The 16,217-nt window shown below is 40.1% G+C and overlaps 1 protein-coding gene across 1 annotated transcript; it reads right to left on the bottom strand.

The window, feature by feature from the left end:
* Positions 1–346: 346 nt before the first annotated feature.
* On the bottom strand, positions 347–15,948 carry LOC133420018 (SHC-transforming protein 1-like). Its single transcript, XM_061709567.1, has 14 exons — positions 15,686–15,948; positions 15,397–15,466; positions 14,758–15,308; positions 12,517–12,587; positions 8,422–8,482; positions 8,218–8,337; positions 8,059–8,112; positions 4,735–4,786; positions 3,589–3,709; positions 3,313–3,505; positions 2,686–2,758; positions 1,142–1,232; positions 877–1,024; positions 347–774 (listed from the first exon to the last, which is right to left on the bottom strand). The coding sequence occupies exons 2-14, from the start codon at positions 15,446–15,448 to the stop codon at positions 646–648; spliced, it is 1,716 nt and encodes a 571-aa protein (XP_061565551.1). The 5' UTR covers positions 15,449–15,466; positions 15,686–15,948; the 3' UTR covers positions 347–645.
* Between the last annotated feature and the right edge of the window lie 269 nt (positions 15,949–16,217).

Here is a 16,217-nt window from a genome sequence, read left to right as displayed (position 1 = left end):
TGCTAGCTGTGTATCATTTTATGTCACAATATCACATACGTGACGAAAAGACTCAAGAGTGTGATGGAGTAACAGACCAAAGAAAAGTCAGTTTAGATCGGACCTATAGGGGGAGCTGATAAGCTAAAAACAGCCAGAGCTCCTTTGTGCTGCATTAATACCATCTTTCATTGGCACATCTAGAAACTGGAGCTAGTCCTTATTATTTACTTAACAATAAAGAAATTACTAACTCGCTATGGGCCTGAACTTTGAGTAAACAACAGCAAATGCAGCTTGTGACACCAGATGTTCTGCAGACCAGCTGCTGGTTCGCAGCACAGAAACCGAAAGGGCTAAGAATTTGCTTCTGTAAGAAAAAGAAAAGGGGCATCGTATTATCCAATAAACAGTCCAGTTTCTGTAATGACCAAATAGAACCTCGATGTCCCCTCAAACTGATGCAGTTGCAATGACCACAGCTCACCAGAAATCATGTTCAATGTGCTGGGAGGCTGTTTTAATATTATCAGGCAACTAAAGGGTTTACATTTTTTTCTTTTTTACAATTTTTTTTAACATGAGCAAGGTGTTCTTGGATAAAAAGGACAAAGAGAGAGAAACAACTGTTAAAACTTCATATATACAAGTAAGAGAGTATGAGCATTAGTGTGTTTGCAGGATGGGCTGCTTCAGACACAGCTCACTGCTTCCAGAAATGATGGGCAGCTGCTTCTCCATGTGGAATCGCACCAGGTGGCCGACGCTCTGAAACACCTGGTCACGTGTGCGCACCTGGTGATGATAATCACACAAAAATCACCAACAGCAAGCTCAAAAACTGCAGCCATACTCCTTTCATCATGTGTAAGTTTGAAAAGTAAATCCGACACTTGCCTGCCCGTGAGGATCAACCAGCAGTATGTGCCGCACGGCTCCTCCCTCCACACCACTGAGGACATACTGACCACACGCAGAGCTGCTCTCTCGGACCAGGAAATCTCCGCTGCAGGTGAGAAGGGACTCTGCCTGTTCTCTGGCCAGCCTGGGATAAAGGACAGAGAGGTCACGGAGAAAGGAACCAGACATACACATTCACAGACGGAATATTAAAGACTCTAAGTCCTTGGTGGGAGAAAGTACAGAGATGTTGATTACTCACCTGCCGTGAAACCAGCCTTCTTCCTGGATCAAGTTCTGGACCTGAGTCTCAGAGAGAGAACTGAGTTGGTCAGCGCCGGCACCGGACTTCGCTGAGTGATGGAGACAAAACGTAAAAGGAGCAAAACAGTTAACAAATCATTTGCTCAGACAAATATTTTCCGTTAGGACGATAAAATTCATCAGGATTTAGCAGGTCTTAGAATTAGCGAGATAAAACCTCAGATGAACACTAGCATATGACATAGCACACTGTTTATTTATTTATTTAAAACTGCAAAAATGAAGAAGCATTCAAATATGTGTTAACAAAATTCCAAAAAGGAAAGACATCAGCGATCCTCTCAAAGAAGAAAATTGTTGCTGCCCCTCAGTCAGGTGAAGGCTATGAGGGCATAATTTAACAATTTAGAGGTCATTGTTCATTGTACAGTGAAGAGATGATCAAAACTAGAAAACATACAAAACTGTTAATTCTTCTGGGGGTGAATGTCTCAGCAAATCTCAAGTCTCAGCAGAGAGGGCGGAGTTGTTAAGACCAACGGCAATAGCGAGACTGCGAGACGGCGTCATTTTCAAATAAGCGATGAATTAAAATGGATGCAGCAAAGAACAGTGGTCTGAGGAAGATACAGCCTGTGTATTAGCAATATGGTCCACGGAGGGTGCTACGCGGACCAAGTCCGTATTAGAGCAAATAAGTTGTGGTTGCTTAAATTTTCGTGCTGTGTTCAGGGTTCCCTGCTACGCTATACATACTGCATGCTGTCACTTCGATGTAACGACATAAACAAAGCTTTACACACTACCTCACCATGCAAACGTCATGCAAACTGCCATGCATGGCGGTGGCGGCATAATGATTTGGGCTTGTTTTGATTTAGGCACCTTGCCGTCATTTATTCACCCCTTAACTTTTCTTCATGCCAAATTAAAATGTTAAATGTGACAACATGGCTGTTTGGCAATATCAAGTATGGCAAGTTTGGAAATAATCAGTCACTCATTCTTGAAACCTCGACGAGGAAAAATAGATGGAAGGATTCAGTTTGGTCTTTCTGCTATTGGAACGGCGGCATAATTGATGATGTTTCAGTTGTTCAGGACAAGAATGAAGATGCTGCCATTACCCAAAATCCAGACCGCAACCTGACTGAAACGCTACTCTGGGATCTGAGTTGTGCATTGATGGATTCACTGAAACTCACAACATGAACTACTTCAAGTTATTACTAGGTTAAAGATGGGTCTATAACATTGAGTCATAGATTGATGCCGAACTGCTTTTGTATTTCAGCTTAGTTATGTTCAATGAATAATGACATTGTGTAACATGTCGTGTAGCAGTTCACGTAAAGTTTTATCCAACTAATTTAAAGACCCTGTGAGGTACCGGACGGAGTATTATCCTGATTATTATTACTTACATCATACATAAAACCTTAGAATTGAATGGTTGTACCTGTGTTTACAGCTGAACACACTCACAGTTACAGTATGTCAGTACGCACATACACACACACACACACACTGTTGGGCTTTTACCTGCATATGAAGCAGAAGTTTCTTCTGCGATGGAGCAGTTCTCATACAGCGAAACAGGTGGAGACAAACGGACCTGCAACAGCATTCAGTGAGTCACAAACAGGAGGTGACATGTCTTCCTCGTGCCAGTGTGTGTGTTTGTGCATTGTGAGGTTGTGACAGGAAAGATGCTGATTCAATTCCCAGAATGATCGCCGGTTAACAACATTCTCTTAACTACTGAGCAAGGCACTTCCTGTTCAATCACTTCTCTGCTGTCACCACTCTAGGGTGTAATCGTGTGAACAGTTATTGCTCCATGAATAATCCTGCATAAAGGTAGAGCACAAAAATATGTGCAGTTTTTTGTTCTGTGTCATGTTAACATCATCTTAGATCCTATTAGACAGCTTTATTTTGTAATACATTGAATTCATATAGTTTGATTTTGATACATTACATCATTATACCGTGATGACAAGAAACCAATGTCTGCATCACAAAGCAACTTTAAATGTGAAGAAGACTGCAAGACACAACCAAAAGTAATTGAATCATATTTTTTTGAAATTGCTGTTTTAAAGAGCACAAACAACTGAAAATGTTTTGCCGGTTGGGCAGTGTTTTAGTGCTATGATAAACTCCCACCTCCTGTGTGTTAGAGTGCTGTTTGTTCTCCGTCCATGTAACCTGCGGGTCCTCTTTTCCACCAGGCGGTGCTGTCTTGCTTGGGATGATGTTGTAGTAGACCCGATGTGAGCTGACTTCACCCTCGATCTTAGGCTTTCGGTCTGTTGCTGTTTCCTCCGAGCACCATTTAGGACAGATTCTCACAGATGACCTGTGTGCAGAGATGTATGTAAACCTAGATGTTGATGACTCATAAAAACTCACTACACTGTGTTGCACTAACAAGTGGAAAACCTTGGGGAGAGGAGTGTGGATGTTTGGCTGAGAAGCTGTCTGAAGCAGGTCTCAAAGGCCTGCCCGATGCTGCTGATGACCTCATTGGCACGACCTTGAGGACACTCCAGAATGTGACAGGCTACCAGAGAGTGAAACAAAGATCGTGATGTTTCCATTAGGGTTGCCACCCGTCCCGTAAAATACGGAATTGTCCTTTATTTGAGAAAAAAATGTTGCGTCCCGTTTTGAACTAATACGGGACACGATTTGTACCGTATTTTAATTAACTTTTACACCATATTCTAGTTGAATTATTGAAATAAATTAACTTTTACACCATATTCTAGTTGAATTATTGAAATAAATTAACCTTTACACCATATTCTAGTTGAATTATTTAAATAAGTTAACTTTTACATCATATTCTAATTGAATTATTGAAATAAATTAACTTTTACACCATATTCTAGTTGAATTATTGAATTAAGTTAACTTTTACACCATATTCTAGTTGAATTATTGAAATAAATTAACTTTTACACCATATTCTAGTTGAATTATTGAAATAAATTAACTTTTACACCATATTCTAGTTGAATTATTGAATTAAGTTAACTTTTACACCATATTCTAGTTGAATTAATGAAATAAATTAACCTTTACACCATATTCTAGTTGAATTATTGAAATAAATTAACTTTTACACCATATTCTAGTTGAATTATTGAATTAAGTTAACTTTTACACCATGTTCTAGTTGAATTATTGAAATAAATTAACTTTTACACCATATTCTTCACCTGTAGGCTATATTATACATCTGGGCTGATGTGGACATACGTAGCATAGGAGGATATTTCAGATGCTAGTATGGTTGTCTGTCTGTACAGTCATGCAAGTTCAATGCTATTAAAGCACTTTAAACTTTAAATCAAGGCATTTTGTTTTTTCATATAAAATAAACACATTTTTATTCAGTTTAGAAGTTTTGGGGCTTTTTTTTGGCTCCTGCGCTGCTGAAATCAGGACGTCCCTTATTTCTATTTCTGAAAGGTGGCAACCCTAGTTTCCATACCAATAAAAAAAAACAACACTTTTTTCAAAACAAAGCAGAAAACTCAAGTAGAAATCGCCAGTTGATTTTAGTCCCAGACAACACCTTACCTCTTTGATTGACAAAGTCCTTTGCAACATAGGCAATGTACTCCGCCATGTCCTGTTAAATAAATAAGAAAAAAGATGTATGTTCAACAGCAATCAAAATGCTGATGGATATACAGTATTCAAAGAGCATGTCAAGCAGCTTGTTCAAGGTTTCATTACCTCAAGTTTGTTTGGATCAGTTTGAACAAGCAAGGGGTGTCGCAATGAGTCTTAGAGTAGCAGTTTTATGAAGCAATCTAACCTGCTCTTGTTAAAAAAGTATTCTTCGGTAATATTGTCAAGGAAATATTTGATGGTGAGAGCAACAGCTCCAAAGTCGCTCTGGAGTATTTAAGTCTTAAAATGGTAAGGATAAGTTTCAACATAAAAGCCTCCTGATGTCGGAAAAACCTCTCCTACGCTGAGTAATGCTGCAGCAGCAAAATCACTGAGTATACTGACATTAGAGTGTGTTTTATTATGTAAAAACTTTACATTCTTGATTGGAAAAATGTGTTATTTTTTATTATATATTTCTGCCCTTTGCAAGTTCGCAACAGCCACTAACTCTGAACAGTTGTGGCACATTTCATCAGTGAAAACAACTAAATCAGATTTTTTCCATACATGGGCCATCATATACATTGACTATTTGATTAATTCACTCAGTCTGCAACGTATGCAGGAGCAGAGTCAGCTATGTTTCACCACAAAGCCTCTGTGGCAGATTGACTTTAATTCTCTGAGCTCATGTGCCCAAGCTAACTGAGCAGAGGCTTAGAGCATAGCACAAGTAGCTAATTAAATTTTGAGCTGTAATCCCGTTCATAGATTTACTTGCACTGTGCTCCTCAGAAACACTTGTTCTCTCCAACCTTTTATCAGCGCCTCTGCACTGATTTCAAATTACAGTGAAACATGGCAATGTGCACACAGCAGCCATGAGTGAGTTTATGAATCAGATAAAAGTAATTTGTTTTAGAGACAACCGATGAGAGGTAAAGATGATGGAAGCACATGTTAGCTGTGATGGGTGCATTACTTCACTGACACAAGGAGTTAAGTACCAAATGGGGAGTACAATACTTACTCCATGTTATTTGGTCGACATGTTTATGGCAAATTAATGTTTTCTATTGTCTCTTGAATTCCTTTGTGAAGGAATGGGTAAAAATCTAAAGGATGTTAAGAGTCTGTGTCCTCTGCTCTGGAAGCTGCTTCAGGCTTGAATTTTTTTGTGGGAAACACATTGTCAGAGATAAAAAGAGAAATAGCTGATTTTGGAAAATAGTTTTTTCCTACATCCTATACACATAAATTAATTACCCAATTCCCCAATTAAATTTGTAATGCTCCTTAACTGTATGTCTTAACATCCTTTACTTCTATGGATAGGAAACATTCTTTGGATAAAACAATTTTACACACAAAGTCTCCACTTGTTTCTGGCACCTGAAGAAATTTGCCGTAATTCACATATTTGCTTCTCCTTATTGAAACTCAAATAAATTCGGAGAATTCTAACTCTAACTACCAAATAGGATGCGATGGAAGTTATCCACAACAGAGCACTGTTTTAATGCTACCTAAGTTTGGTGACCTCTTGCGCTTAAACACTATTTTGCAATACAAAGTAGAGTTTTATTGACATATACCTCTTTGACCCTGCACAAGGACTTTGGGAACTAATGAAAACAGGCTGAGATGGTGTGGAAAATGCAAATTTGAACCAATGGTGATTTGAATGAACAAAAGAACAAATGGATGAAACTCTGATTCATTCATTTACTTTTGTAAATATTCAGATACTATGAACTGAGGATTAGTCAAACAATGTTTCCTCATCTTTATTTATTTCTTGAAATCTGCAACCATTTTACACGTCTGGTTTAGCCCTGCAACACTTTCCAAAAACAGTTGGTAGGAAGTTAGTGTTAGTCAGATAAAATAATGATGCTGTTTCAAACAGGTGACTGTAATCATGGAGCAGCAGCCCTGCTCTTGCCGTGCAGGACACACTTTCCTGCATGTTTTAGATGTTGCTCTCCTCTAACACACGGCTCATTTTAGTAGGCCTTTGACGGACTTGTGTAGACCTTGATGACCAGCTGATGGTGATCCAGTCAGGTGTGTGTGAAACATCTAAAACATGCAGGACATCCGGAGGACCACGGCTGAAGAACAATGGTTATCACAAAAGCAGCATCCATGAAAAGATGGAGTCTCTGAGGAGCAAAGATGGGCAGAAGAGCTCCACCAGGCAAACCTATGAGAAAAATTATGGAAATGTATTTAAAAAAAATCTCTTCTAAGAAAGACTAAGACGTTTTCACTTTTCTTCTCATGCCACGCATAATATGACTAACTATTCAGGAGCAATTTCAGTGAGTAAGGGACAATTGTTTAAGCTTATGCTGAAAAACCATGAATTCTGATCCCTCAGGTAGCATAAACAAGAACCAGGACATTTTGAAATGAAAAATGTGATTATCCCACACTGTTGCAGAACTTAAGATGTATTTGCTGGAAGAACTGGACAAACTGAGACCTTTAATGCCTAATTGCTTGGCATCTTCAGGGTTGTGAGATAGAATGACTACATAACAAAAAAAGGAAAAGCTTTACCATAGAGTTTTTGTAAAGTGATGCAGGTCAGAAATGTCAGAAATAAAGTTGATGAAAATAGAACATAAAAAGGTGCTATATAAATGCTAGTTGTTATTATTACTATTATTATTATTATAAAATATCTTGAGTCACATTTTCTATGGTGAAATTAAAAAGAGTCAAAGTTAAACCAGAATCGCCCTTTCTCTCTATTTTTTTTTTCTCTTGTGTACCGACTTTTCAAACCTGGAGTTGCATATGGGACGGATGGGAAAAAGGACAAGTAGGAAGAATAACTCAATAATTTTTATAACATAAAATCAGAAAAACTCACTTCAGCAATTTCCACATTAATGTTTTTTTGAGATATAACCTATGTGATCCTGACCAATTCAATTTTGTACTCTTCCTCATATACACCTTTGAGTGTCTTTAATCAGCAAGAAAAACACCCTTCATTCACAAGTCCAAGAATAATTTTTTTCTAGTTAAAGTCTAGAGTTTCACTTTTCCTAGTTAGATAATATCCTATAATTGCTCACTGTCTTCTTAAAAAACAGAAAGATTGAAAGTTGGGTTGGAAATAACCTAATATTCCACATGTGGCAGGAAAGAAAGTAGTAATTTAATTAAATCAAACTACTCAGTGTGCATGTTTTTTTGCACACATGCTAGCTTGTTTGTGTCCATCTGTGACTGTGAATGTGTTTATAACAACATCTGAGAGCATGAACCTACTGGGTCTCCTCCAGAGGCAAATGAAATGGCCTGCATGGGGTGGTGGGCGATCCTCTGTGGCAGAAAAAGTAGGAGAAAGCACAAAGGCAGGGAAGGTTTTCAGCCAGCCATCTAGATAAGTGTACAGTTTAATGTAGTTAAACATGTTCAGGCTGTTACCTGTAAGGAGGACGCTGTAATCAGAGTCATGCTGTCTGTGGAGACAGTGAGGATCACTCTGCTCCCAGAAAACTGCATGTTGATTTTACCCAGAACAGCAGGCAGGCCCTTGGACGGAGTCTGATGATGACAGAATTCACATTACTCCAGCGATGCCTCTGGTGATTGCCTTTGTGTGCGCCTGCATATATGTTTGTGCCTTACCCTTTTATTTTTCACTGCAGTTTTCATTGACGTCCTCTCACACAATCTGCTGATTGCCTCTCTGCACAAACACATACACACATACACCCATATATAAGCATGTACACACTCAAATGCACAAGCACTGTGTGACTTGCAAGTGAATAAAGTGGAAGGAAATGACATTACAGGCAGCTCATCTACTGTACAATGAAATACAACACTTTTTTTCGTTCAAGATATACGCACATTATATGTATTCAGATTGCTAAATTCAAAAGATCCAATATTTTTCTTGATAACTTTTATAAGCATTTCTATTTCAGATTGAGATTTTACATTGACAAACATCACATTTGTACAGACCTAAACATTCATGTAAGAACATTTTACCAAAAACAATGGGTTGGGAATCTGGCAATAAAATGTAAAAGTTGTGTTTAATATTAAAATAATGATAAAGAAGAAACACCTGGATGAACGTGTCACTAAACGTAACTAAATTAATGTTAGCATGTTAGCTGCATCATGAGTGATTTTAGAGGGGATGTAAAGGAAAAAAGAGAGAAAAGAACATATTTTCTTTGGTTTAGAGCATATTTTTGTGTAAGCGCAAGATTCAGAAAGGCCACTGTCTTCTCTGGACACTTTGATGTGCAAAACTATTCAGTGGTCCCACAGACAACATGTGAAGTTATTCTTGAAAATGATGTGTCCCATGTTCTCTGGGCTGACAGGAAGACTGACCACGCTACATGTTAAGAGAAATTGCATCTGTGATGAGGGCACACACTGCATGTGATGTGCATTCACGTATGAAGGTTTAGGAACATTTTCAGAGAAGGTCTTGCTTATTTCAGTGAAACAATGCTACACCATGTTGTGCATGTGCTACAATGTTGCTGTGCAATGAAAGCATCCAACATAATAGTAAAAATATATTTTTTTGTACATGTTTTACTTGCGTCAACTTCAGTCAAGTTGCATGACAAATCTTGGGAAGTCTTTCACCCTTTAATTATGCAATGTATTTCTGATTAAAAGGAAAGACGAAACATAAACATAAAAGATTTTTCTTAAAAAAAACATCCTCACAAAGGTATTGAACTGAAAGCTACATATCACTTCTATAAATATTTCAACTCATTGTTGTGAAATCCTTCTGAAATATATTGAAATACGAGCTTGAGGTACTAAAAAGTGCATTAACATACTATTTACCCCTCATACAGGTGTTAAAGGTGAAGAGTTGCATGAATGAACTCAACCTTGTTCATGTCAATGATAATAGTAATGTCAAACGTGTCTTCACATTTGATGTTTTTGAGTAATGCAGTCTTTAGAGACCAGATATGTTGGTCAGAGAGGTCAAAGCATACAAACATGCAGAAGTAGCATATAACTATGTAGGTAACTGAAAGAACCGTTCTTCTCTGTGAAAACAAACTGTGTGTAATTGACTGCGGTCTCTCTCTGGCTCTCCTTTTAATAAGACTATGAGAGATCATTAGGAGGAAATTCATCTAATTAGATTTTCTGCTTCATCATTCACCAGCGCTGTTTTGAACAGAGCCTGCTGTGTGTTGGCATCCGCCACTGGGATGTCAATATGAAATGATGACGAGAAAGGCCTGGTTTATGAAACATACATTTAATTTAATTTCCCCTCTTTGATTTTTTTTTTTTTTTTCTATTTTCTTTTTAATAAGCGTTGCATGTCTGGCTGGGCAAATATATGGTAAATGAGTTTAGACTGATTACATTTTTCATCCCATTTCCATTCTCCTTTGACTATACATGAAAAAAAGAAAATAAAAATCACGTGACATGACATGCCGTGTGAAATGACATGTCAGATAAGAACATACCCGTGCTTGAATGCTTTGGCCACCTGTGATGGACACTCAAAACTGCATGTGAGGAGTGCTACAGTACTGTACGTAACAACTTTCCATTTTGTGGGTGATGTTGATAATTTTTTGAAAAAGCCAAAGTCTCTGAGATTCCTGGCCCATCTGACCGGGACTGGGATGCAGGACGATGGCTTGTATCCTTTGATGGTCCATACTTTGATTGAGACGCGGAAAGCTTTTCCCTTTTAGGGGTTGCCACATCAGATCATTGGGTTCTGTATATTGATTTTGCTTATGTTTTATGTGGGATGTTGTTCTTGACACAACCCTCCCCATTTATTTGGGTGTGAAAACACTGGATTTGGACCCTTGTCAAGCTGCGGGTTCAGTGTCCTTTTTTGGGACACTTTGGCACTTTGGCAATTACCGGGACTGGGGATAGATCTGGAAATGCTCCAACTGGAAGGCAACAGGCTCTACCCACTACACCACAGAAGCCCCTCTCTTTTCAAATATTTAAGATAATTAAAAATCATAGACACTGTCTTTCATCTTCAACTTTTATAAAAAATGGGGTGTTAAGTTGGCTTCTATAAATTATTAGGACTAAATCCAGTCTTCCATCTTCCAGTGCAGCGTTTCCCATGTAACACGGGCTGCGCTTTCATTAGTACAGTTGAATACAGAAGGCTATGTGCACAGTTTTCTTACATAGTACACAGTGTGTGAATGAATTATGTCCCAATTTAAAACTACTGATTCACTCTTACAGATGGACCGCCATCCTCTTTTTGACCAAACATGTAACAAACGAGTACCCCCCCCCCCCTTACACTGTGTTGACAAGATGACAAATAGAGAATTGCTCTTCACTCAATTCTTTACCATTATTTTTCTCCAAACTAATTTTGGCCAAAAAATTCACTTTATACATATATGTGTGACACTGAAACGATAGTGAAAGCACAAGAGATGTTTATTTTATCTCCTCTGAAGAACATTGCCAGAAATTTGACTTTCTAGAAATCCTACGAGCGCTTCATTCAAAAAACTTCATGATCTTCCAGACCTCCATTTGACCTCCACCCTTCCTGTTTACTGACATTTCTTAATCGCATTACTTACCGAGGAAGCAGCAATCTTCTTATAAACTTCTCCAGCTCTCTGGGTATTATTTATTTGAATTTTCAGGGCTTTAGATGACTGTTCACCAAGTCCATGGCCTCTCGATATTGGATCACAGATTTCTAAATCTTTCACATTTGCATAAGATGCCTTTTCCTAACATTGTGACTATGGAAAAAGGCCACAGTAAATCAAAATAAGCAGCAGGTAAAAGTGGAAATATGTGCAAAGACAAATAATGTTGGAAATATAAAGATAAACAAAAGAAAAACTAAAATCTGGATATGTAGAGAAAAATGACAAAACTTAGTCAAAAAACCATGTTATTTTCATGTATTTGTTGTTTATTTTTTCAAGTATATGTTTAAAAAAAAAAGCATTTGATTTACTTAATATAAGTACATATTCCTATTAATCTCATTTACCTTAGATGTAATTGTTTCCCTTTATTTTTAGTCATCATTCTCTCCCTTCTTTAGTTTTCTTTTCCCTCAGGTTCACTCTGGTTTAATTCTCAATTTTTTGTCAGTTAAGTTTAAACTAGAGCTGACTACCTCTTTCTCGTGGACTGTGGTAAAAGCACGAGGTAACTACAGGACTGTCTCAGAAAATTAGAATATTGTGATAAAGTTCTTTATTTTCTGTAATGCAATTAAAAAAACAAAAATGTCATACATTCTGGATTCATTACAAATCAACTGAAATATTGCAAGCCTTTTATTATTTTAATATTGCTGATTATGGCATACAGTTTAAGATTAAGATTCCCAGAATATTCAAATTTTTTGAGATAGGATATTTGAGTTTTCTTAAGCTGTAAACCATGATCAGCAATATTAAAATAATAAAAGGCTTGCAATATTTCAGTTGATTTGTAATGAATCCAGAATGTATGACATTTTTGTTTTTGTAATTGCATTACAGAAAATCACAATATTCTAATTTTCTGAGACAGTCCTGTACATTTTTTTTTTAACTTGTGAAAGATGCAAGTAAACTTTCTTTTTGGGTCACAAAATCTCAGGGGTCAGGGGTGTGTGTGTGTGTGTGTGCGTGCGTGCGTGCGTGCGTGCGTGCGTGCGTGCGTGCGTGCGTGCGTGCGTGCGTGCGTGTGTGCGTGTGTGTGTGTGACTCCTACCGTGTCACTTGGATTCTGGTATCAAAGTCGAGGGTCCTCATGGATTGGGTCACTTCCACACTGCCCATGTACTTGAAAAACACAACAAAAGCACAGATGAAATGTGAGTGCTCTCAAATGATGCAGGCAAAGGCCCCACCCACACAGCCAGCTTAGTCCGCCCCCGTAGCACCTCAAATCTGCCCAGCTGTGCTGTTTAAATCACATGGAAGCAGCTGTTACGCCCCTGTTCCGTCTCGGGTCGTAGCAACGGGGGTGTAACGAGAGAGAAATGAGTGCCATGTGAATTGGAACTATGGAAAGGCATAACAGCGGTGAGAAGATGACTGCAAACTCGATGCAGACGGCCCCGCAGGTGACAGCAGCGTTCAAGCGTAACACCAACTCCTTGCCAAGTGACTGCCGAGATAAAGATGCAGTTACCACGAATACTCTGCTTTGTTTGACCACATGAACTGGCTGTACAATGAACTTTGTTGCTTGACTTGTGGTACCAGCTGCTGGGCGAACCTTGTTGCCATGGTTAACGACCTGGAGGAACTTTCACCAGCTGAAGCTAGGCCGCCGTCTCCAACCCACAATCACGGACGCCCAAAAAAACAAACCGACAGCAACAGGGAAACTGAGAGCAGCAGAGCATGTGTGTTTCCTTCAGGAATAGTCAGTTAGAAACTTTTCCCAGCCAGGTATCAGAGACAGAAGGGACTTGTTTCTGACTGGGACCCAGTTAGAGGTAAATACACAGCTGGAGAGTGGAAGCAGAATAAAGAAGGGAGTACTGGTGCGTCTTTTTACCACGATCTCTGTGTAAAAGTGGCTAACATTTCAGTCCCATTCCTCTGCTGCATGTGCTCTTGATAGACAGATGCAGAAAGACAGGAATGGAGAATTCAGCTACAGGTATCCCATGTAGTTCTGATTTAGCAGATTAGCATACATTTGCAGTTGATAAGAAGGCTTCATCTCCTGCTAACTGTCATGGTTTCAATCATGATCATGGGAAGAGAATTAAAGCCATCGGGAAAAGTTGGGATACACTTCAGCCAGCCTCCCTTCCACTGGTCATGTGTTTGAGTGAAGCTGCCTCTATAGGCTGATGCCAGGATGAGTAAGTCCATTGATGAAACAAGACTTAAATCAATAAGTGTACATGTGGGTGGAGTGAGTGGGCGGAAATGTAATCTGTGTGTGCGTGTGTGTGTGTGTGTGTGTGTGTGTGTGTGTTTGCGCTTGTTCATGGAGAATGATCAGACTGTCCGTTCTCATTTCCATCAGCGGTCGGTTCACAGGCCCTGCTTCTAATCACCCATGCGGACACACCTCCGGTTCCAGGACAGCATGAGCTCTGCTGATGCCGGACACACGCAATCACACACACACACACACACACACACACACACACACACACACACACACACACACACACACACACACACACACACACACACACACACACACACACACACACACACACACACACACACACACACACACACACACACACACACACACACACACAAGCACGCACGGCTGATCTGAGGAGCAGGATGAGTCACTACTGCCTACACAGGAAGCTCTGTGTGAGGGGGAGGGGTGGACACACAAAAGTGAGTGCAATGGTGCGAAAAGAGTGTGTTATCTATGTTCACATGTGCTTTACCGTTAGTAGGAATTAAAATATACGTCTGATGCAAATAGCAAAATGGACGGCTTTTATGTAGCACCTTTTTACTCTTGGGGACTACTCCAACCACTTCAGCCTAAAAGCCACATTTAACTAACACCTCTTAATCTATGCCTCAGCAATGTTTTACACACCGCCGTACACTTCATTACATCAAGGAATGCCCCGGAGACCGGCTGAGGTTGTTGCCTAAGACCTCTTTGACATGTGGTGAAGGACAGACACCATTCAGACCACTGGTTGGTAGAAAACTGCTCCGTCTTCTGAGTCACTCCAACTTAATACACCACATTATCTACCACAGTCTAAAGAAAGCAAAAGACACTTTGCACTGATTTTTATGAGCCGATTAGAATATAGAAGTCCTGAAAACTCCCGCTCTCCCACTGCACGGCCAGAAAGGAAGAGAAAGTGGAGACAAACAGACACACAAGCTAATGTTAGGCAAATTGTCTAAGTGAAGCATATAATTACGTCTGCAGCATGACAAATAAGACTTCTGTTTGTGCACAACAGCATGCATTCATCCACTTCTGATACGTGTGGGGGAGAGTCACCTTAATGTGATGGTGAACTGCTCTGTTCGCCGTCCTCGCCACTGTAAAGTCATCTACTGCAGAGGGATTCTTCAAAGAGCACAGGCCGTCTCTGCGCTTTGAGCTCGGAGGACAGGGAAGACTGGCCATCCGATGCAGCGTGATGGGTCGTTTTGAGCAGAGCAGGGCCGGGTGAATGAGGTTCTGGCCCGTGGAGAGGGACACATTAAGGGAAGAGTGGCTAAAAAATCTATCACCAGGGATGGCGCACCAATCTTTTCTGCACAGTGGTTTGTCAGTGTGTCCATCAATGGTTCTGTCTCTGGTTGCGTTAGTTTCGACCCTCGGGCCTTGCAGGGAAGTGGGACTCTGCAGTCGAATGTTGGCTATACGAGGGATGAAGTCCCTCAGGGTGGACGACCCGCTGTGAGTGGGCGAACCAGCGTCCCCCCGACCAAAATCCGACTCAAAGCAAAGATCCCTCTCCAGGGGCAGCTGTCTTTGGGGATGATCCTCTGTGGACGTCAACGAATCGTTGCGCAGACGACTGTATTTTGTGCGCTTCAGCATACCTGCAGAAGATGCGAGAACGATATAGTTAGAATCACACATGTGGCACGTTGATTATTCATATGTGTAATAACTGTAAAAGGAACCTGCCTGGTAGGAGTCCTGTCTGTGCTTTTAACCTAGGTATGGTTTGGTCTCTCATAATAAGGGGACCTGGACACTGCGAAAAAGTGAAGAAGAAATAAAAGGAAAAGGAGAAAAAAATAAATAAACTGTTACAGTTAACCCCCAAAGAAATGAGTCATAAAAACATGAAACTGTGTTTTGGTTGTCATGCAAATCAGCAGATCTTATGAAAACTGTCTTAGCATTGGGCTCAAAAGTGTTCTCAGCTCATTTGATGGGGTTCCTACTGCACATCACAAAAGATTCAGCTCACCGTCTAGAATTGGGGTTCTCCTGCGCAGGCTAAAATCCATCCTGCTCCTCTCTTGTCATGGTGAGTACTGTCCCGTCCAACTGACCCATCCACTTTGTCGGTCAGTTACCCGGCTTCCAGCTCTGCTTCGGCTCCATTCAACTTTCCCCACGTCTGCCGTTTTCTTCTGAGGCACAGGGAAACTGTGCAGCTTTTATGAATGAACTTTCTCTCTTTTTTATGAATGAGGAGCTCTAGCTCACTTCCCCTGTCACTCTATGATGTGAATGTGTGAATGGAGCAGAGGAGAGATTGACAGACAGCCCCTAAGGCACTCTATCCCCTCCCTCATCCATAAACTACCATCCAATCACAAGCGAGCAGGGTGACTCATGCTCCACACACACACACACACACACACACACACACACACACACACACCTACAGTTATACACTGAAGCAGAGCCAATAGAGTTCCGGGGAGCTTTATCCCTCTCCTCTAACATCACTTCCACCTCAGAGATCCTCTGTGTGTCATAAATGCATTATTAAC

This window comes from Cololabis saira, chromosome 2, assembly GCF_033807715.1.
Source record: "Cololabis saira isolate AMF1-May2022 chromosome 2, fColSai1.1, whole genome shotgun sequence".
In the NCBI taxonomy this organism is placed as follows: Eukaryota; Metazoa; Chordata; class Actinopteri; order Beloniformes; family Belonidae; genus Cololabis; species Cololabis saira.
The sequence above is the reverse complement of the archived record's forward strand: the minus strand, read 5'-3'. Positions and strand labels throughout refer to the sequence as shown.